Source organism: Daldinia vernicosa (genome assembly GCF_022497035.1).
Source record: "Daldinia vernicosa strain CBS 139.73 unplaced genomic scaffold F5Y00scaffold_5, whole genome shotgun sequence".
In the NCBI taxonomy this organism is placed as follows: Eukaryota; Fungi; Ascomycota; class Sordariomycetes; order Xylariales; family Hypoxylaceae; genus Daldinia; species Daldinia vernicosa.
Window position 1 is genome coordinate 474,513 of NW_025953921.1, and position 21,484 is coordinate 495,996.

At 45.4% G+C, this 21,484-nt stretch overlaps 9 protein-coding genes across 9 annotated transcripts; 2 read left to right on the forward strand and 7 right to left on the reverse strand.

Annotated features, from left to right (window-relative positions):
* Positions 1-857: 857 nt before the first annotated feature.
* On the reverse strand, positions 858-3,741 carry F5Y00DRAFT_155870 (P-loop containing nucleoside triphosphate hydrolase protein). Its single transcript, XM_048004615.1, has 3 exons — positions 1,548-3,741; positions 1,256-1,496; positions 858-1,192 (listed from the first exon to the last, which is right to left on the reverse strand). The coding sequence occupies exons 1-3, from the start codon at positions 3,489-3,491 to the stop codon at positions 1,074-1,076; spliced, it is 2,304 nt and encodes a 767-aa protein (XP_047868801.1). The 5' UTR covers positions 3,492-3,741; the 3' UTR covers positions 858-1,073.
* Positions 3,742-5,933: 2,192 nt separating this feature from the next.
* F5Y00DRAFT_226275 (cytochrome P450) lies at positions 5,934-6,990 on the forward strand. The gene has a single exon (XM_048006310.1). The coding sequence runs from the start codon at positions 5,967-5,969 to the stop codon at positions 6,975-6,977; it is 1,011 nt and encodes a 336-aa protein (XP_047868802.1). The 5' UTR covers positions 5,934-5,966; the 3' UTR covers positions 6,978-6,990.
* A 527-nt stretch (positions 6,991-7,517) lies between these two features.
* F5Y00DRAFT_226276 (carbohydrate esterase family 1 protein) lies at positions 7,518-9,162 on the forward strand. Its single transcript, XM_048006311.1, has 2 exons — positions 7,518-8,891; positions 8,951-9,162. The coding sequence occupies exon 1, from the start codon at positions 7,637-7,639 to the stop codon at positions 8,597-8,599; it is 963 nt and encodes a 320-aa protein (XP_047868803.1). The 5' UTR covers positions 7,518-7,636; the 3' UTR covers positions 8,600-8,891; positions 8,951-9,162.
* On the reverse strand, positions 8,746-9,095 carry F5Y00DRAFT_258130 (uncharacterized protein; the record flags this gene model as incomplete). Its single annotated transcript, XM_048010651.1, has 2 exons — positions 8,746-8,891; positions 8,951-9,095. The coding sequence occupies 2 exons, from the start codon at positions 9,093-9,095 to the stop codon at positions 8,746-8,748; spliced, it is 291 nt and encodes a 96-aa protein (XP_047868804.1).
* A 263-nt stretch (positions 9,163-9,425) lies between the features above and the next one.
* F5Y00DRAFT_226278 (PLC-like phosphodiesterase) lies at positions 9,426-11,541 on the reverse strand. Its single transcript, XM_048006312.1, has one exon. It carries the CDS (start codon positions 11,301-11,303, stop codon positions 9,549-9,551), a length of 1,755 nt encoding a protein of 584 aa, XP_047868805.1. The 5' UTR covers positions 11,304-11,541; the 3' UTR covers positions 9,426-9,548.
* Positions 11,428-12,880, reverse strand: F5Y00DRAFT_226280 (NAD(P)-binding protein). Its single transcript, XM_048006313.1, has 4 exons — positions 12,638-12,880; positions 11,893-12,579; positions 11,552-11,824; positions 11,428-11,468 (listed from the first exon to the last, which is right to left on the reverse strand). Exons 1-3 carry the CDS (start codon positions 12,678-12,680, stop codon positions 11,652-11,654), a joined length of 903 nt encoding a protein of 300 aa, XP_047868806.1. The 5' UTR covers positions 12,681-12,880; the 3' UTR covers positions 11,428-11,468; positions 11,552-11,651.
* Positions 12,881-13,988: 1,108 nt separating this feature from the next.
* Positions 13,989-15,137, reverse strand: F5Y00DRAFT_258133 (uncharacterized protein; the record flags this gene model as incomplete). The annotated part of the gene is made up of 1 exon (XM_048010652.1): positions 13,989-15,137. One exon carries the CDS (start codon positions 15,135-15,137, stop codon positions 13,989-13,991), a length of 1,149 nt encoding a protein of 382 aa, XP_047868807.1.
* A 971-nt stretch (positions 15,138-16,108) lies between these two features.
* Positions 16,109-17,593, reverse strand: F5Y00DRAFT_258134 (putative O-methyltransferase; the record flags this gene model as incomplete). The annotated part of the gene is made up of 5 exons (XM_048010653.1): positions 16,109-16,428; positions 16,477-16,928; positions 17,023-17,146; positions 17,237-17,363; positions 17,420-17,593. The coding sequence occupies 5 exons, from the start codon at positions 17,591-17,593 to the stop codon at positions 16,109-16,111; spliced, it is 1,197 nt and encodes a 398-aa protein (XP_047868808.1).
* A 1,728-nt stretch (positions 17,594-19,321) lies between these two features.
* F5Y00DRAFT_155924 (BCS1 N terminal-domain-containing protein) lies at positions 19,322-21,295 on the reverse strand. The gene has a single exon (XM_048004616.1). It carries the CDS (start codon positions 21,260-21,262, stop codon positions 19,907-19,909), a length of 1,356 nt encoding a protein of 451 aa, XP_047868809.1. The 5' UTR covers positions 21,263-21,295; the 3' UTR covers positions 19,322-19,906.
* Positions 21,296-21,484: the final 189 nt, after the last annotated feature.

Here is a 21,484-nt window from a genome sequence, read left to right on the forward strand (position 1 = left end):
CAAATAGTGTCCTGATCTCCTCAGACTGAGATAGAGAGGTCATCAAGGACCTTGAGACCTTAGAAAATTATTAGTAATTTGAATACGTTCCAAGCCCTGAATACAGACCTTGTTACACTCCAAGCCTTCCTGATGAACACTTCAGTATTACCTACCTATTTACCACCTTGACTCGTACTATTACTGTTTACCTAGAATCAAGACTCAACCGACACTATACTTCCATGTACCCAAGTATAGGTAGGTTCGTCACAGTGATTTAGCGTTACACAATTGCTCTTATCTATTCGAATCTCCTCAGCTTATAACTTGGTAGGAACCTCTGCGCTGCATTTTATGCTATTCATTACGCTGCGTGATATGAATTCATTGAAAGGAGAATGATATACGAACACAATGCTGACACAATCAAGGTCAAAGGTTGAAGTAAAGGAACTAAACCAACCAGATTATCTCTTCACCCACGGACACAATTTTCACTCCGTTATGAAGGTATTTGATGATAGTATCTTAATTCCTCTGGTGAATATTCGTCATACGGGTCTTGAAAGCATATGTGATTCATGCGGTTGAGATGTTCGCTGTTGTGAGATTCGGGGATAATCAAAAAATCTACCGAAGGAGTATGTTTAGGCCAAAGGCAACTCCAATCTATTCTTAGTCATTATTAGCCATGATTGACCACTGTTGTTATGATCGACCACTATCCAGTGGACTTACATTTATTCTGCTGTGCTGTTCCATTTGAAGGTGTTTGGCTGGACGCAAAACCTGTTGTGCTCCCAAACCCCGCTGCGCCCCCGAAGAGGGATGGAGACTCACGTTTTGGTGCTGTATTGGAGGGCCCGCCGAATAACGATATTTGAGGAGCAAGTGGTTCTTGCTTCGTAGTCTCAGATGATGTTTTAAGAAAGGGGAAAGGTGGGTTCCCTAATAATGGAGTGGTGGATGTGTTCTGTGAGTAACCCGCAGACCCAAAGAGGCCCCCCCCGGTCCCAAATGGCGAGGGGGCGCTGTGAGGTCCCTTGTCGACAGAATTGAAGCCACTAAATGTCTTCCCTGGCTTTGGTGGGTCAGGTATTATCGAAGGTACGGAGGAATTTTTTTGGTATGACAGTAGCCTTTGTGGACGTCCCTGGAGCGCCTGGGTTCCTTTCAGGCACTTCTGGCTCAACAAGTATCGAAGGGACGGCTAAAGTACAAAATTTTAGTATGGCTAACATCAACAAGCGGTGAAATACAGGGAGGTACTCACGCATTGCTTTCCGCTCCTTGAATTTGTTGCAAATCTGCAATCCTTTCTTGAGAGCTTCATACTCTGCCCGTAATTCCTTGCGCTCGGTTTGAACTTCTGGTGACTCCGACGCGAGTCTCTCAAGTTCATCGTCCTCCATTTTATTTACTCTGGTTGTAGTAAATATAGAAGGAAGATCTCGGATAAGGCAGTTCTCAACAGCTAAAATAATTACGTTATCGACGAAGGTCCGAAGCGACATCTATAGGTCGGTCATATTAGCTTTAATTTTCATTTAGGAGGATTAATATACCTCATAATAAGTTTCACATTTATCAATCAAGCTGTCCACTCCAAATTCTGTCGTTGTTTTAGACTGTGTTGCTTTCATAAGTTCCTTGTGGGCTTCTTCTGTGAAAAATTCAGGTCGACTTGCTATCAAATCTCGAATGACGTCGACTCCGATGTTTTTCTGGCGCTTTTGCGTAAGAAGAGCTCTAAACTCTGCATCGAGTGGTTGAGGGTAGCCGCTCTTGTAGTGACGAAGAAGCTCCTGGAGTTTATATTCAAGAGCGGAGGACTTTTCTTCAAAGAATGGGTCTACCACCTCAGTAAGAATCGCCGAGCAGGTCCTTTTGTCCGGATTAACGAGATAACCTACGAGTTTCTCGACGAATGCCTTGGTTATGTCTAAAATAAGTCGTATGTGACAGCGTGCAATTTCTTCCCAGGGTTGAGACTGGTCTTGAAAAAGCTTCACAGCTAAGCGGTCGTTTGAGGTACCGGGGAACTCAGTTCCCTGGTTAGCCGACGACAGCGACTCTAGTTCAGAAGTGATTTGTTCGAATGTGACCTTTTCGGGGTCCTTGAACTTATACTGATTGACTAATGGAAGAAGGAACGTCGGCAATGTTAACTTTTCCGCGAGTCTTCCAGATTGTCCCTCTAAGGTCGAACTACCGAATAGGCGTGTATTATCACCATTGTTGGGGCTCTTAGGGAGAATGATGCGCCTCGAGCCCTTGGTTTCTAACACGTAGGCGAATGCCCGATTTAGATCACGCACGAATGCCCGAAGCTTTCTAACCCTATTGTCATCAATAGCCGTTGCATCGGTTCCAGGATACAGGCCGCCAAAGAACTCATCTACATAATTCCCTTCCACTGCATGTAAACACAAAATGTGGAACTGTGAGGCGATTTTGTCCAAGTGTGTCCTTAGTTCCCTCGGAGTTGACCTTGGATCTCCTAAACGCTCCAGTTGAGCCTTGCGGCTGTTGATGTTGTCTTCGATACTCTCGATCAGGCCCTGCAGATTATTCTTGATATGCTGTAGAAGAATACCGCTAAGCTTCTTTCGAAGAGCCGCTACACCTCGGTTCTTTGAAGGTACACTAGACCAAAGGGTATCCTCGAAAAACTTGGTCTCTTTCTCGTCTCTCTCCTCATCGGTGCTCGAGGTTTCCATTTCGCCTCTGTTACGGAGAACGTGCCATCCTAATGACAACTCGTGCGACCTATCAAGATTTTTAGCCAGCCTGATAAAATTCGCTTCATCTTGAGTACCAGGTGTAAGAATATCTGGTTTCGTGATAATTCCGATGGTTCGCTCCTTGTGCTTGTCGTGATGCTTGACTTTGGATAACACCTTCTGCAATATGACCTGATTGCGCGCGGAGATGACGGCGAGAATAATGCTGTTCTTGCGAGCCATATATCGCTCCGCCAAGCGATCCACAATGATTCGACCTGCAGCAGACTGATTCTCATCCTCCGAGTGATAAAAGCCGGGGAGGTCAACCATTGTCAGGTGTGGAACATCGGGGCTGGTGATCTCGATTCTAAGAACGTCTTCGGAGAAGCCAGCATCGCCTTCGAGCATCTGTTTCTTGGCCTCTTCCACAATGCGAGGTAGGTCTGCTTTCTTGAAAGATCTCTCATCGAATTTATATGTAGCCTTATTGGGAGCTGACTGTGGCAGAATGCGCACATCAACTTTGATGTGACTGTCAGTACGAAGAACAAGTTCTGTTGCAAACCTCGTACATAGCCCGTCTTTAACAGGGAAGCGTACTCTGGAGATAGCTTCAAGAACGGAACTTTTCCCTGAAGACTGGTCCCCAACAACAATTATCTGGGGGAGATCAACGAAGCGACCAATGCCATGCTTACGAAGGTCATCGATGGCATCGAGGAGAGCTTTCTGTTCGCCGTGGAGCTGCTCAAGGGCTACCGAGTCCAAAGAAATACTATCCATCTTAAGAATTGGAGTGCTAGATAATAGGTAGATTAATACAAATGCGAAAAGAGAGTTTGTTGCAATACAATAGGAAAGGTCAAAATCATCGAGGGAATCAAGGGATGGCGACCCGAGTGGGTTTGGGTTTTCAGGGAATCGGAATCGGTTGGGATGTTGGAAAAGAGATTGTATTTTACCTAAAGATACCAAGTATTATTGAACCCTTTATAACGGTACGCTATGGCCACCATGGCCCGTAATGGTACCGTGACAACCCAACTACGTTTCGGGTACGATTAAGTCGGCCGCCGATAACACTTTATATTCGGGTATTGGAGTTGCCCCTCGGGCCGCATCTCGGGTGCTTATTATTAGTCAAATATCTCGGCGCTTGTCCTCAAGTTTCGATTGGCTACAGTACATACTTCCTACATTGTTCACTTGGAATTTGATTGGCTGGTAATTTTATACTATTCCTACAATGGTATGTTTCAAGGCCTTTTGAGATTATAAATGGGGTGCCTTGAAGACGTATCAATTATGGTCATAAATAAACTACGGTTAGCTACCTATGTACCTTGCTACCTTGCTACCTACCATAGGTAGGTATTTATACATATTAGATACCTAACGGTTAGAACTTGCTTCCCTAGTCACGTAACATACTACTTCTATAGGTACTCATACGATATCTCACTTATTGAATGACCTTTTAACGGCGCTTATAAGATGTATATCTGATAGGAAGCAACACTGCAGTCCAATTCCATCAAATTTAATAATAAATACTATAATGACGAAAGGCCGGATCCGGTATTCTCTATTGTGAAAATTAATACCTACGTTTCAACAAGTCCATCGAGTACTCAAACTAAATCAACATTTATATTCTTACTACTTCCGCTTTATGGGAGTATATAACCTTTGCATGTAATCTTTTGTGATTGTCGTGATGGTATTTGCTGGCTTATCTCGACGTGGTTTGGACTTATCTTTCTCCAAAGATCGTCCTGTCTCTAATACAAGTTATTTATACTTGCCTTAAGATAAACATGCTAGCATGGCCCATATACAGCCATGAGACGGATGAGTAAATGGAATCGGAGAGGAGGCAGTCCCGAGACAGATTCTTTCTACCAATCAGGACCACAGTGTCAATACGCATGTTCGGATTACGTTTTGCTAGTATTCAGGGTAATATTTCGAGTCCGCCCTAGTGTGTCCTGCCTACCGCGAGGTGGAGTAAGAAGCACGAGAAAAAACTTCGCTTTTCCTTGATGAACTCCAAACTTACCTTAGGTACCTAGGCAGGGGGAAGGTGACTATGGAGGCTTGTAGCTGGGTATGCATACCGAAAGTATCCTTTATTCTAAATGTCTCGTCTTGAATCCTAACACTCTCAACACTCACTAGTTCACTTGACATCTCAGTATTGCAGTAGGTTAATACACCAGACCGTTAGTATGACAAATCGTTCTCAATGCTAGGTAATTAGTAAAATAAAGTGGAAATTCAGTAAAAGTGAATGATAAGAGCGGTATGTATTAGGTATATTGAATATCAACGAGTTGCTATTGTAAGTAAAACGGTGACGTGTGATTTATGACCAAGTATCTAGCACCGACGGGTATAACTCTTTGGAATTAACTACCTAGGTGGGTGGATGGCCAATCATGTTGGCATTTCAGATTAGTAGTTTACCCCTGGATTTTCTTACTGCTAGAATCGTAGTTGTGGGTACGTACCTACTTCGCGAACTCGAATACGAGAAAGTCTTGGCATTATATTGTGGTCGTCGACTTATACATGAACGTACACAAGCTATCAACCTATCTATCTCGCAATAAATTCAGAAGTAAATAGGTATATATAGAGATTCAAAACCATCTTCACATAGGCTGATTATCTTCCATTCAAAACTTCAGATACAGATACGACGAAACCAAGTTTTACTGCGCCATGATAGACCTTAACAGTCCTATACATAGTGTGGCCTATGTCATCGCCACCTTGATTCTTACGATTGTCATCAACGTACTTTGGCAACTACTACCTCGACGAAAATCAGAGCCGCCGCTGGTATTTCACTGGATCCCGTTTGTCGGCAGTGCCATCTCATACGGATTGAATCCCTTCGAGTTCTTCACGAATTGTCGGAGACAGCATGGAAACATATTTACCTTCGTACTCTTCGGCAAGAAAATTACTGTCTACCTCGGAGTCGAAGGTAACGAGTTTATCTTGAATGGAAAGCTACGAGACGTCAATGCCGAAGATATCTACGGTGCACTTACCACGCCTGTGTTCGGCAAGGATATCATTTACGACTGTCCCAACGAAAAGCTGATGGAACAGAAGAAATTTGTTAAATTTGGCCTCACACAGAAAGCCTTAGAGTCATACGTACCATTGATCCAACAGGAAGTCCTCGAATATATAAAAACCTCTCCCAGTTTCAAAGGTTCCTCCGGAATAGTCGATATATCAGCCGCTATGGCAGAGATCACCCTCTTCACTGCCAGCCGTGCCCTCCAGGGAGCCGAAGTACGAAAGAAACTGACGGCTGAGTTTGCCGATCTATACCATGACCTAGACCTAGGTTTTCAGCCGATTAATTTCCTCATGCCATGGGCGCCTCTTCCGCAGAATCGGCGGCGAGACATAGCGCATGCCAAGATGACTGAAACCTATTTGGAACTGATTAACAACCGTCGTGCCAATAAGAAGAGCAGGGAGACCAATACCGACACCGACGGAACCGACATGATTCTCAACCTTATGGGTTCTGTCTACAAAGACGGACAGGTTCTTTCCGATACGAATATTGCTCACCTGATGATCACTCTCTTGATGGCAGGACAGCACTCTTCGTCGTCCTCAAGCGCATGGATCATGCTTCGCCTAGCATCACGGCCAGACATCGCCGAGGAACTATACCAGGAGCAAGTCAACAACATTCACTACAACGGCGAACCACTCCAATACTCCGACCTAAGCAAGCTTCCTCTACTGCAAAACGTCGTCAAGGAAACGTTACGCGTCCATTCCTCCATCCATTCGCTCATGCGGAAAGTCAAGAATCCGCTGCCGGTTCCTAACACCGAATACGTAATCACCCCCGACAAAGTCCTCCTAGCCTCGCCCATCATGACGCATCTGAACGAAGAATACTTTACGAATCCGCTGGCTTGGGATCCGCACCGCTGGGATGATATTGTCGAGACGGAAAACAAGGAGGACATGGTTGATTACGGCTACGGCGCCATGTCAAAGGGAACGAGGAGTCCATACTTGCCCTTCGGCGCAGGTAGGCATCGGTGCATTGGGGAGAAGTTTGCGTTTCTCAACCTGGTGACGATAGTCTCTACCCTTGTTCGAAATTTCAAGTTCACGACGGTTGACGGCAAGTCCTGGGTGCCCCCGACAGATTATACATCGATGTTTTCGCGCCCCGTACAGCCGGCCAGTATCCGTTGGGAGCGTCGTTTCCCCGAATCTTCTTAATAGAACTGTGCTAGTTTAATACTATTTTTCTACATCTGAGGCTGGGATACATATCTTAGCTTCTGGTTTTTACGCGCCTGGCAGATATAATGGGATAACCTTGGTAGTAGTAGATTATAGAATATATTATATAATAGAGTAAAATTGTCACTGCCCAATATCTACGATTCGTTCCGGTCGTACGATCACTTTTTCTGACAATAATATACCATTATGCGGCCCCTAGTTTACTATCTCGATAGAAGAATAGACTCCGAGCACAGTCTTTCCACGATTTAGCTTTTATCAATCATTTATTCTGATTCTAAAGTGCCTTCACTTATTGCAAATCACCCATAGATCTTTTAATATTTTCCTTTCTTTTTTTTTCTTTTCTTCGATGGTGTATTATAATCGAGCCGCATAGTGAATAACACCCACCCCCTGCCCCTGAATTGGTCTCCACTCTAACCCTCCGAGGCCTCGGAGCGTAATGCTCCGCAATTCGCGGAACACCATCAATCGTCCGATGCATCTAGATGTCTCGATTGAAGATATGTAGCGGTATGTGCTTAGTATGATCCCGGTCGTAGAATTATAAATGGCTCGGGTTGCCCATACCATAAATAGGTACCAGGTATTCATTGTGTCTTCGACTCTTCTCGTCAAGGCACCGCCCCATGTTACTACGGAGCAATATGTACTCCACACTACGGTCCGCCTTCAACTGGCTTCTAGCTGCCGCCCCTATATTTACGCAGGGCGCTTCCCTCCAAAAAGTCACATCTGATTTCGGGCCAAACCCAAGGAATGTCGGTTTCTACATTTATGTTCCGGACAAATTAGCTGCTCGACCGCCGGTTCTTGTTAATCCTCACTGGTGTCACGGCGACGCACAAGTTTGCTACTCCGGGTCTCAGTATTCGACTCTAGCTAACAAGTACGGGTTCATTGTCATCTATCCCGATAGCCCAAATACGGCCGATAAGTGCTGGGATGTGTCTTCTAACGAGACTTTAACACACGATGCTGGAGGCGATAGCTTGGGTATCGTTAGCATGGTGCGATGGACACTCGACAAGTATAACGGTGATCCGAACCGTGTGTTTGTTACTGGCATTTCCTCCGGGGCTATGATGACCAGCGTGTTACTCGGAGCATATCCCGATATTTTTGCTGCGGGATCTGCATTTGCCGGCGTGCCGTACGGATGTTTCGCCGGTAACGGCTTTGGTGTCTGGAGCGACGCTTGCGCTACGGGGAAGGTCAAGAAAACCGGCACCGAATGGGCCGCATTAGTTAAAGCAGGATATCCAGGCTATACTAGGTGGCGGCCTAAAGTTCAGATCTTCCACGGAACAAGCGACGAGGTGCTCGACTATACAAATTTCGAAGAGGAGATCAAAGAATGGACGACGGTGTTTGGGTTTAATGAAACTCCCACGAGCACGACGCCTAACACTCCCGTCAAGGGATGGACGAAATATGTATACGGTAGCAATGATTGGCTCGAAGCCTACAGCGCTGCAGGAGTTTCACATAACATTCAGAACCAAGAGGCCACCGCTATGGAATGGTTCGACCTTACCTGTACAAGCGACGACTGCTTCAAATGGGGACAAGGGGGTCCAAAGGCTCGGTAGCTGAAAAAGATGATGTGTTAGGTAGTCGGTCACTACCCATTGTCTCTAGTTCTCGCATAGACAACATTGATGATGCAAAGAGAGAAATACATCTTAACGATCCCAAGCCATCCTGTTATACAAGGCAATTTCGTATTTTCCCTCTTCTAATTACTCCTGCCACTTTGACCTCCGAGCTTTGACTGTACGGATCCGCCTACGCTACCCTCCGTAGTAAACTGCTTTCCGACCATTCCCTCTTTATCCAAAGGACCGCCGATTTTCTGCGCTGTACCGCCAATTGCTCCTTCTTCTACATAATAAGGGTTAGTCTTTCCATCTCAAAGTACAAGGTATTCCATTAATCCTTACCAGTAAACTGTTTGCCAATAGAGCCCTGGGCATCGAACATCTTGGGTTTGTCCTCGCCGATTCCAGCGGTGGCGGGTGTCTTTTCTTGTGAAGCCATGCCCGTGGATGTCTTAGAGCCGGTGTTGGAGCTGTTGTGCGCTGACATGATGTATAGGAGGTACTTTTACAAATTAAACTTAAAATTGTGTATACTTAAAATTACTTAATAGAAATTGCAATCGAATATGCGAAAGATTTGGAATTTGGTCATTGGTTTCCTTTAAATATATTTTGAAAATACAAGATTAACTAGGAGAAGGTAGGTGGGCCTTGACGCTGTAACAGTAGATCCATGAGGTCATAATTTCGTACTTTGGGATCGGCTATGTCACCACTCGGAGGATTATCATTCAATGGAAAATAAATCTTATATCCTTAGATGACGTAAAACTCCACACGTTACGAAATTCAACTATATATTTAAAGAGCTTTTAATGAACCCTCTGTTATTTCGTAATATTTAGGTAGGCTACTGACATACCTACCGCGGTAGCGCATGATCTATCCGATACTAATATACTATCTTAGGAGCCGCTTATCAGGACATCGTTCACTGCTATTAGGTTTGGACGTCGCTTACGTCAAACTTCACCAGCAGTGTACACTTGGTTTCCCGGCCTTTCAGATCCAGCATACGGATGAAGCTCCAGCCAGGAACCACGTATAAGAGTCTCACGGCCGCAACTGCGAAGACGGGATTTTCCGCAAAGCTAGCGTCGTTCTTGATTAGAATGCGGACGAAAACCAGCTCGTTGTCCTCATATTCCCACTCAAGCGTTTCATCCCAGATCGGGTCGGTCGGTGGGGGGTTCTCACCCCTATGGAGGAATCCTAGTCTGTGATGTTTATAGGGGCTTGTCTTGCTCTTAGGATGCTTGCCGTCTAACTCATCTGTATGAACGAGCGTGCAGGTAACATATGGCTTCACATCTTTTTCCTCTTGCCCTTCTGGTATGGGTATATCTGATGCTCCCGCGACGTGCAGCACCAGTCTCTTCTTTCTACCGGTGTTGAGGCTCATGCTACCGCCCGCCCGCAGCGCTGCGGGCTTTAGGACGTAGCCATCAGTGCCACTAAATAAGGCTTCGTTGATCTGCATGCTAGCATTAAAAGTCTGCCAGTTCATCGCGCAGATCTGTGCTCCGATACCCCAGAACGGAACTTGCTTGAGGTTTTTCGAAGAGATACGGGTACCCTTTGGAAAGACGCGCATCAAATGCCGAGAATTGTGCCGCGCAATCATCTGATTCGCTGCCGGCATGTGTGACGCCAATCCACTTTCTGACACGTTGATTAAGTGGTTTCTGGGAGCGTCCTTTAGAACACCTTCAAACCAAGAATTGTCTTTCGGTTTCACGGATTGGGCGTAAACACCTAGCTCCGCAAGCTCTGGGACAATTACAGTAGATGCAGATTGCTTTTTCTTCTTCTGATAGGCTTCTTCTGCCTGTATCACCTCATCGTCGTCAGAGTTGGGGTTGCTATCATCGTCACTCGTGTCTGCTTCCTCAGGTAAGTGGTATTCGACAATGAGAACTATCTTCGATCCCAGTTCCGCTAACGTGACCGGGTCACTGTCTCCCGCCTGCTCCTGGTGACCTTTTACCCGAATAGCTCTGTCCAGTAAACGATGGCCGAAAACTTCTTTCATGATTTCAACGAGTCTCTGCTGTCCATATACACCACAGTGGTTCTCTAGAGAGAGCATGATCGGTGCCGCCCGGTAACCAGCTGCGTTGCTAGACTGCGTCGCTTCCCGGTCAACAACATTGCGTATTGTCTCGCATACCGCACGGAATGGGATATGGGAAACAAGCGTGTACCCGTGGGTAACCTTAGGCTCGTCTTTATCGTCCTCGTTATCCCAGGCGTCAATTTCAACGCACCGAGATCCGGCGTTGAGCGCGGTCTCATAAGCATTGGCCGAAGACTTGCCAATAAGCTGGTGACCTAGAAGATATGTATTATGGCTAGAGCTTATAAAATACTCCGGGAGTGGATAAGACCTGTCCGTCACTTCAGAGGGCACTTCAATATGAGACTTTTCAAGCAGTGCTTGTAGTGCGATGCTAGGTTGCTCCGACTCCAGACCTACTTCTTCCTCGGATAGTATATTATTTTTCGCGAGGAACGACTTCAATGCGTGGCTAACTCGCAACTGGGATTTAGTAATAGTCGTTTGTCGCGCACCGTGGCCTCCCCCCGCAATAGTGGTTTCGTCGATTTCTTCTCCAACATCCTCGTCGTAGACCCCAGCAGAAAGTTTTGATAGGGGGTTCAACTTCGCGAACCGGGATACGAGTGACTCTGTCATTTTGAAATGTGTTGTTTTTTTTCAGCTATGTACCACGACTGATATCTAAGGAGAAAGGAAATGAAAGAAAAAGCGGCGGGTCGTATGTTAGGTAATTGTTTTAGGGGAAAAGATGAGCTTACGTAAATCGAGGGTTGACAAGTTCAGCTGAGATCAGCAAAGCCCCTGTCTCTGTTGTCTCAGCCCTATGATTATGGGGCGAGGAGAGGGGGGGGGACTTGAGACTTCTCTTACTGTCTTATTATTACCTAATGTAGAGAAACAATTGGTAGTTGTGACTTGAATCAATTTAATATCGGAAATGGTGCCGTGCCGTCTTTCCGGTATCCGCTATCTTAGGTACACAATTTATATAACTAACCGCACTTTCAACTTATCGCCTTTAACAATCTCGTCTTTCTTCTCCATCAATTCCGGAAGGTCCCAAGTGACATTGATATATCTGCCTGCCAGCCAATCCCGTCTCTCCGATGCTAGATACACCAAAGAATCCCCGCTTAACTCCGGAGTCTCGACCCATACTAATCAAGGGGATAGTTGCATTAGCTTATATTTCTATATCTTACTTAATAGCGCAACTAGGACTTACCTTTCCTTATCTCCGGATCCTGAACACCAGCAACCATATCTGTTGCAATATTTCCCGGATGTATGCAGTACGCGACTATGCCCTGGTCTCCATATTCCGCCGAGATGAATTCGGAAAGCCGGAGTACTGCTAGCTTAGAGGGTTGGTATGCGCTGAGTCCCGGCCCTACCAAATGAGCGCCAACACTACTTAATGTGATTATCGTCTTGTTGCTCCCCTCCAATAGCAGTGGAATAAAGGAGCGTGCGGTGTTGTATGGACCCATAACGTTCACTCTCCATATATTCCACCACTTTTCGGGGTCGGTATCTAGGATTTTGGCTATATCAAAGATGCCAGCGTTATTAATAACGATATCCATGCGCCCAAAGCTCTTCTTAACTTGGGCAGCTGCATCATCGACGCTCTTGGGGTCAGCTACATCTAGCTTAAGAGCTAAGATTGTCGGTTCCGGTTTTCCCACCTTCTCAACCGCTGCTTTAATCTCATCGATTGTAGCTGAAAGATCGGACCTGGCCCCGATTGCGATCATTGACGCTCCGGCCTTGGCAAACGAGACAGAGATCGCTCTACCTAAGCCTTTGGAAGCACCAGTGATAAGGACCGCCTTACCGCTCAAGTTTGCCTGAGCAGAATCGATCGCGGGATATGTGTCGTTGTGCACCACGGAGGTCACATCATAGTCGCCTAAGCGTGTGTTTAGAATTCAAAATAGACTCGCATCTATTATGGTCCCTCAACGTACCTGGTCCCTCTAGAGGGTTAGGAGTCCCCTTTGGAGGAGGCATGTTTTTAATCAAGTATGTTAATATTAGCTTGGAGACGTAAGGTTGAGAAAGTAAGTTAACTTGTGGCTTGATCTATAAAGATCTTAACAGTCTAGATATACTACTTGAATGCTTTGAAATCAAACTTCTCGTACGGCGGGGGTTACAATCGGAGTATGAATCACATCGGCGTTTAGTTTATATAGCCCACTAACCTAACCGTTGGTTCATTATGTTCGGGTCCAACACTTGTGAGACTACCAACAGATCAGTACAGTAAAGTGAAAGCGGTGGTACTGGAGTACCTACACATTAGGAAATACCCTTGTAAGCTGCGAAAGTCGGTTCCAACTGACTACGGATGTCCTTTTCAAGTTTTTACCATAGGGAACCCCTGTAAAGATTGCCGGCAAATGTTCATTGCTTGGCTACCACCTGTCAGATGACTTAAAGATGTATATACTACTACTCCTCATTTTTATGATTTATTTTACAGGAAGTATATTGTATCAAAGCATTAGAGTAATATAAGACACCTACTCTGAATAGGCGAGCAGCTGCCACTAGAAACGGTCGGGGTGGGCGCCGGGTTTCTACATTTCTTCAGCGCTTGTGACTTAAGACACGGCAGAGTTGTCCATACCATTTATGTCACGATATGCATTATCTTAAGCCGCTTCATTTAGTATTCATACATATTTATTACCGAGTTTATAATATCTGCAGATACACAATGTGTCACATATAAGGCGTAATTGCGGCGTCGTTTTTGCGATACAATGTTAATCCAGGGTGTTGATAATGGCGTTTTCACTTTCAAGTATATCCAGATCGGCATACATCATGTTGATCCCACGAGACCTTAGACAGGGCCTCGATTATTATTTCCTCGGAGCAGTTTATTAACAGGATCAAGCTATTGGCTCCATTCTCCCTCCACTTATGCTTAGCAGCCACAAGGTTGGTGATACAGCATGAACCGAGGGACGATACAATTCCAACTGGTTACGTCATAAAGCGTTCGGGATTGTTAATGCTATAGAAAATTTCATTGGACTAGAAAAAGATGAGAGTCGCAAGATGTTGCCTTGACATATACATGATCGATAACCCCGGTCCTTACTCTAACCACCTATCGTATCAGTTCCCAATGATTGAGCCAACAGCTGCTTAGTCGTGATCAGACGCCTTGTTATCGTTTCTGAGCGGTATTTCAGCGCGATGTGATCCAGGCGCTCTATCATCTACAAGTTTGGTGGTGGTTAGTTGTCATTTGTAAGGGTTGTATGATTAAATGTCTTGATCAGTTTGGGTGGAATATCTCCTTAGTTAGAAGAGGCGCTCTTGAATAAACTCTTCAACACTCACAATATGAATACTTTGGATCTGCAGACCCAGTAGTCCTTGGACTAGTATTCTAAGTTCATCTAATGAATCCGCCGCATAGCTTCCTAGTATGAAACCAGGAACAACTAGCTGGGCAGTACCCTTGGGAGCCGATGTTGAAGATAATTGTGGATAAGCATCCGAGATGTCTTGGCATGTCTTCCCAAGTGTCTCTATTAGAGACGTGAGAATGGTTATATTTTCAAAGTAAGTCATACAGATCTCGCAATTGATCATATCGTTTCCGTGACGAAGGGCCTCTTTATTGATGTTGAGGGCACTGTCCAGATTGTCAATCCTTATAGCGATGTCTTCCAAATCGAAGATGATGAGTGTGATTCTATGTGCGTGAAGACATAAGCAAGGATGTGTAGTTTGATCAGTTTGCCTGTTTGTAACGTATTGCCATTCCTCGCAAGATCGTGCAAACTCGAAATGACATAAGGATTTCATCCCTACGTCTACATTCAAGTTCACGCCCTCTGGCTCAGTGTTGGGAGGCATTAAGGATTCAATGACCATATCATCCGGGTCAGTCAATTTTAGCGTCGAGGCAAATATATCCGGCTCTGCAAATGGCCACACTGGTGATACCAACTGGGACAAGTCCAGACTAGGCTCATATATCCCTTCCACGTTGCTAATGCTTGACTCCGAGGTCTCGTATTGATCTAGACCTGGCGTATGGGTCAACTCCGGTATAGTGTCGACTAAGAGGTACTCATCTCTTGAATCAAAAGGGACGTAAAGAGCGGTATCTACCGATATCGAACCCAGACGGTTAGCTTCATGACGGTCCTCCAATATATCCGACTCATCCCACGATGTTGATAGACAGACTACCTGCTCGCGTGGTGAGACTATTTTAAGGGGTACTCCCGTAGTATGTGAATCTTGATAGACGCATTGCCTTGAGAACATTCGGCATCTCTCACAACCTGTCCTCTCCTTAGTGCATTTTAATTTCTTCGCTCTACACTGATTGCAAGCTCGCACTCTGGTCGCTTTAAGGGTCACAGGGTGGAATATATACGATTTTTCCGATGGCACTTGGCTGCTGCTCTTCGACCCAACTTTCCACATGTTCAACATGATAATCTTCAAAATGATATTTAATGCACTGAGGAAAGAAATAGGCCGGGGCAATCATTAATATACCATTATTAGCAAATGGTATATACAATCTAATGATTGTAACTGTCTCCCTACATATAATAATAATTACGCGGCAAGCAAGTCTCAAAACCTTGACATCACAGGACTGAAAATGGCGTTCTTCAAGCCATGTTATGTTCGTCTGATATTACATGCATTAAGCATGGCGCTCTTAAAGTATCCCGCCTTGGCAATAAATTGATTCAACGGCACGGGAAAGAGCGTCGTTATACTTAAGGTAGGCAATGCCATTTGGGTGATGTTAGGGACGCCAAATGGATGCCACGGCGTACATTTCGTCATCACTTCTGATAGGATATTGCCTCTTATTAATATCATAATGTCATTATTAATGCCCGGTGAGGTTAGTCATACACAGAGTGAGTGTACAACTTCTATCCTCTGACGAGGGCGCTTCGCGCCTAGATAGACCCCTGTAGCCACCCTGACACATAATTCAATAGCCACTTTCCTGACTCGATATTTGGTTAAATTTTAACCACCTGCCGGACTACCTATTCATATTCTTGCTTAGTATTGGCGCATCCTACATTTTACCAGGTAATTTAGATAGACATTTCTCTGAATTAATGATGAGATAACTTAAATTACTTATCGTAAAAGTAACTAGAAATCCTTTTGGCTAGTTCTATGTAGTTATATGTGAGATGTACAGCCATGCCTGGATCTACATCTAGTTTCTCAAGAAATCACGCGACGTCTACGGTCTATTTTTGGCAAAATCCTTTATTGTATACGAGTGACACGGATATGCCACGGTGAATCTCAGGGGTAATATCCATGTTATTGAACTTGGTTTGTTGAAAACACTATGCGCCGCGAAGCCATGGTCATTCGTTGAAAACGCCGAATCCCGCAGAACCACCGAGAACCCCAAATTAACCAAACTACGCCTTGATCATCGCTTCGATAATCCCGTCGCCGTCGTACTGAGGTGGCGGCCAAAATTTAATAACGTCAAACCCAGCCTTCCCGAGTAGTTCTCGCCATTGCCTCTCACTCCTTTCTAACCCCCCGTTGAATGCCATCATTGCTAGGTCCATCATTCCATGGAATGGTGAAGCTCCTTGCTCTGGTACGATTACATCATGTATAATTAACTTGGAATATCCGGGCTTCATAGCCTCTTTAACCGGTTTCAATATCAGCAAACACTGCTCGTCAGACCAGTCGTGTAGGATGTGATGGTAGAAGTATGCTCTCGCGCCTATGAACATGTTAGCATTATCTTGGGAGAACATAACTTAAACATCACCTTTGATGGGCTGTTCGGTGAAGAAGTTGTATATCGTTGGCTCAATTGCTGGAATCATGTTCCGTATGTTGGTAATTACCGGTGCCGAATCTTGTAAAATAAGGCGTCCCTCTATATGAGGGAACCTTTCATGGAAGGAGATCAGATCATGCCCCTTTCCCCCACCGACATCTATCAGCAACACTGAATCCTTGGTGAGACCAGCCCCGGACACGAGTTCTTCTTCAACTGGAAACCAGTCGAACCAAAACTTCCTGCCTCCCATTGTGTTCCCCATGGCCAAGTTGAAATCGTGCAAGAGCTGTGGAATTGAGCTGAATAAGTCGAAAATTGAAAGTTTCGTCTGAAAGGCATACTGCGTCAAACCGTCTTTAGGATCAACGGGGGATTTGTAGCCAGCTTCTTTGAAATATTTCGGTGCCTTGGCTACCGTCTGGACAATTCCGTCGTGTCTGTATCATGAGAATCTTAAGTTAAGCCAGAATGTTCTCGCGCTCTCGCGCGTATTAAGGGATGATTTTGATAAAAAGAATTATGGTTACTCACATCATCCTATGTAACGCGGCAATTTCCTCCCTAGCCATTTCCTTGGTGATGGACGTCGCTATCCATGTACGCTCACCAACTTCTTCGACAAATCCTATAGAAGACATGGGCCGAAGGATCCTGACTATTTAGTACATTAGCAATTCTAGTCCCCCTTTCTCCAGGTGTTTTGTTCATTTTCGCTAAATCTGATGAAAAAGGGGCAAAGTCATACCAATCAATATTTCATCCGCACCGGATAATGCCGCTAACTCCTTGGAGGTAATTGGGCCACCGTGGTCAGCGATGAGCTTGAAGATGTTGAGATCAACGGCGATCTTTGCGGAGGCACTGAGGAATGGCTATTAGGTGGTAAGTTCACTATCTCCATAAATTCAATAAACGTCTGGGTTAATACCGCGTAGCATAACTCTGTTGCCGAGTTTGCTGGTTTCTCGATAGAAGCCGCAAGCTTTCGAGTTAATAATAAGGCCTGCCTCCTGGCATCATCGTCGCCCTCTGACAACTTTGGAGAAAGACTGCTGAGATTTCCAATAAGAGCGTTAATATGACTACTGTCAACGGAAGCCATTCTGATAGGAACCTAGGACGTATATCTCGAGTAAACAGTTTGGTATAGTATAAGTTACTTCTTTTAAGGAGTGGTGGTGATAGGTAGGGGTGATATACAAGTGAAGGAGTAGAAATGTAGTAGAATATATATTGATCCAGACGTCTTAGCTTCCATCCGATCATAACATATTTCCTTTCCTATCTTATACGTACCTACCTTAGATACTTTATCATTAATTGACATTGTCTGAGTTACATGCATCGATCAACCCCTCTTCTACTCTACTCATCCGTCATTGTCGCTGCCACCCTGACGTGTCTCTTTTTCCTTGCCGGAACTTACCTATTCGAAACCGTATCTTCTGCAGGGTCCCAGTACGTTGTCCCCACCTTAGATGTAATATCCCAGTACTTCAACTTTTACGACACGATTCGCTAGTACATACCTAACTTATGGTAGAAGGCCGAATAGCCCCATTCACAGCTTCGTATAGGCGGGGATGAACGTGAACGTTTTACTTCGATGTACAAACCTTCTACACGGACCGCTGTTAAATAAGACAATACCAAAACCTCATTTATACACTGTATATTTCGTAGTTTAGAACTGATGAGTTAAATTTAGAGTGCATTCCGTAACACCATCCAATAGAGAGAATAGTTCATACTCTCTGACCCTTTAAATTGCTACTGATCGACACTTTCGACTTATATGTAGTGACGTTAGCCCGGGCATATCGAGTATAATACTTGCTCCTCTCTACCAAAATCTTGGCTATGCGGCGTTGTTAGTCGTCTCCCGAGGCTCAACCCCGAGTATCCCCGCTAGTAATACAAATTAGAGAAAGCAATCCCCTTGCTTGGTTAGGTTCGAGGCATCACGTTTCCTTTCCTCTTCCCGCATACTACGTAGGCCAGATGATCTCCTTAGATACTATAAAGTCCTGGACGATAATTTTCCACATAAGATTTGCAAGAGTAAAACCAATCGAAATTACACGGGAGAGTTGATGCTTTCTCGTTGCGGAATGCTACAACTAATTTCCTCCAATGATATTCAAGAGTGCATTTGTGAGTCCTTCCAGGGCCCAGAGAGGGTAACAATGCAGCCTCTTCAAACCACTCTTTCTGTCTATAAGGTTCAAGTGGGCCACCATCCGTAGATACCCATTGGCAAACCCTTACTCCAGCTGCCGATGCATACAACCACCTAATGTACGCACCGGGAGCTAAGCTGAACCAACCCCGGACTCTGACAAATCTGACAAACTGATTACCTACCCATGCGTAATCCCGACCCCGAGGCCGAGGCCGACACTATAACCCCCGAGACCACCATGCAAACTGAGAAGACTGTGATGTGCACGATCACTTTTCGATCGGGTGTTTATGTTAGCACCAGATTGTGATAACTGCGGGTGATGTCGTATTTCTAAAGTGATTCCGGCATTAGAGCCCGGGGGCGAAGCTCCAGGTCATCCGAAAACGACTTACGCTGCATTGTATTTTAGAAAAGACCGGCCGTACTATGCCCCGGACGCTACCGATATTGTATACCGCGATTTTGTTTGTTTGTTAAAGATATGGACCTACAAATCAGATGACCTTGAAGTTGCTGCCTCCTCCATACAGAACGTATATATGGAGATATGTACCTAACCTACCTAGGTACGCTACCAATTTCCTTCTCGTTAATACGAACATTGGTAAATTTTCACACAAAGCTAGCTAGCCAATTCTTCTAAGTTTCAAGGACGTATTGTACAGGAATGAGCATTAGGTAAACACCAGCCTGCTTAGAAAATAGCGAAACGCCCGTATGCTCCAAGGTCTCAACCATGGTTGGCTCGGTTGGGAGGAGTGATAGCCGCAAAGGCTAGGGCATCCTATTCCAGGTACCCACCTAAGCTATTCCCGTAACCCCACGTTGGCAGTTATGAATCAACTGCTCCGGACGTCGCCTTTATTTCGAACCCCAGCCAGCCAGCCAATCTCTTGCTATGAGGTAGGTATTCTTGTCATATGAGGAGCAGTGCGTGATTCCCGTGCAGCTCGCAGGACGCTTCTCCAGACCCTGTTTTAGCTCAAATAGTACCCATATTAGATCGTCCGAGATACTTTCGGAAGCCAGGATTCATGCAGTTGTCTAAGTCGAAGCCTCGAGATGACAACAATTTGTTGTATTCATTCCCAGACGCCAGACCGCGGACAGGTTCCGGCGTGGCAAGTGACGTGAACGATCATCTCCCATAAAAGCATACTGGTTGTTGGGGTATCTCATGTATAATACATTCGTTGGATAGTTGTTACATGTAGTATACAAGCGAATGGCTTATTTCTCCGCTTCTAACTTTGCCGGAATGAGGTGTTCAGCCATGCTGATGGCGCCCTCCATGTCGTTTTTATTGAACAGGAAAAGGCCTTGGATAGCGGCAGTGCTAGTTCGAGGGAGTGACTCGCCATCCTTCGCGTCGCGAAAGAGCCCCAAGTCGTCGAGCCGCTTCAAGAACCTTTCCCGATGAGTACCATCGACATCGACGTCACCATAAAATCTATCCCACATCTGAGCAGCTTGATACCTAGTTGCTTCGCCTATGCGAACCATCATATCCACCCGGCCCGGCCTAATCAGAGCCGGATCCAGAAGTTCGACGTGATTGGTAGTGAGGAATGCGATTCGTTCCTCTCCCGCAGATAATCCATCTAGGGCATTTAATAACCCGGAGAACGTCACCGTCCCGCCGCTGTATCCATCCGCCTCACGATTCCTCCGGTTGACAAATGCGGAGTCAGCATCTTCTAGCAGGAGAATAGTCCGCTCTGGAAGCTTGGTAAGAAGAAAGGCGAGCTTATCATCTGTCACTCCGATCTCGCTGAGATTAACCATGGCCACGCTGAAATCCAGTTCACCAGCCAGCGCCTGGATGAATGAACTCTTGCCACTTCCCGGCGGACCGTATAAGAGATATCCCCTACGATATGGGATTCCGCGGTCCACATACCATTGTCGTCGGGCGAGAAAGTCTTTGGCATCGTTAACGATGTCTTCCTTAATACCTTGATCTAAGATGACGCTGCCTAAAGGTCGTTTTCTTCGAGGCTCCCCAAGTGGAACCCAGTCAAAACTTCGCACAGAATACACTACAGTTTTCCCTTCGTTTGCCTGGAGTGCAAGACTCCGAGCCTCGGCGAAAACATCTTCGAAAATGTGCCTGTGCGCATATAAAGTAGTAAGTTCCACCGTCTCATGGGGTTCGCCAGTATTTGTCTTCGCTGTTGCCTGTTTCTCCCTATTTACGGCGATGTACGCATGTTTGTATTTCACAATATGCCGGCCGTATCCAGGCTGTAGAAAGAAGCTGGCTTTAGTGGCGCCATTTGGAGTAGAGCTAGTGGACGTAGTGACAGACAGCTTGTTGATGCGTGTCAACCTCTTCGCAATTAAAGAAGTTTGTTCACGAGGTTGTGATAACCAGGCAAGGATCCAAGGATAAGACGGGTCTGTCCTACTAATTTCAACATTAACAAGCATACGACGCCGAATCATACCAGCTGTAGCTAATACGCCTCGGCGAGCAAATGCCAAAACGGCGCCAAGTGACGCGAGGCCAAAGCCACCCGCGAAAACGGGATTATCAAGCAGCGCATTGAGGTTTAAAAACGACTGCGCTGTGGGAGGATCCGACATGACGCTTCTGGGAAGCTTAAGATGAGCTCGACGACATGTTTTTGATAAAATGGATATGACCTCAAAAAATGTGCTGACTAATTTAATACTACCGTTGTTTTACCGAGCACTCCATATTTTCCTCCCTTTTGAACGTTATTACCTTTAAACGACTTTAATCATAGCGTCTTTACTGGGTACCTACCTGTACTAGTTAATGCGTTACCGGGGCGCTATGCTCCA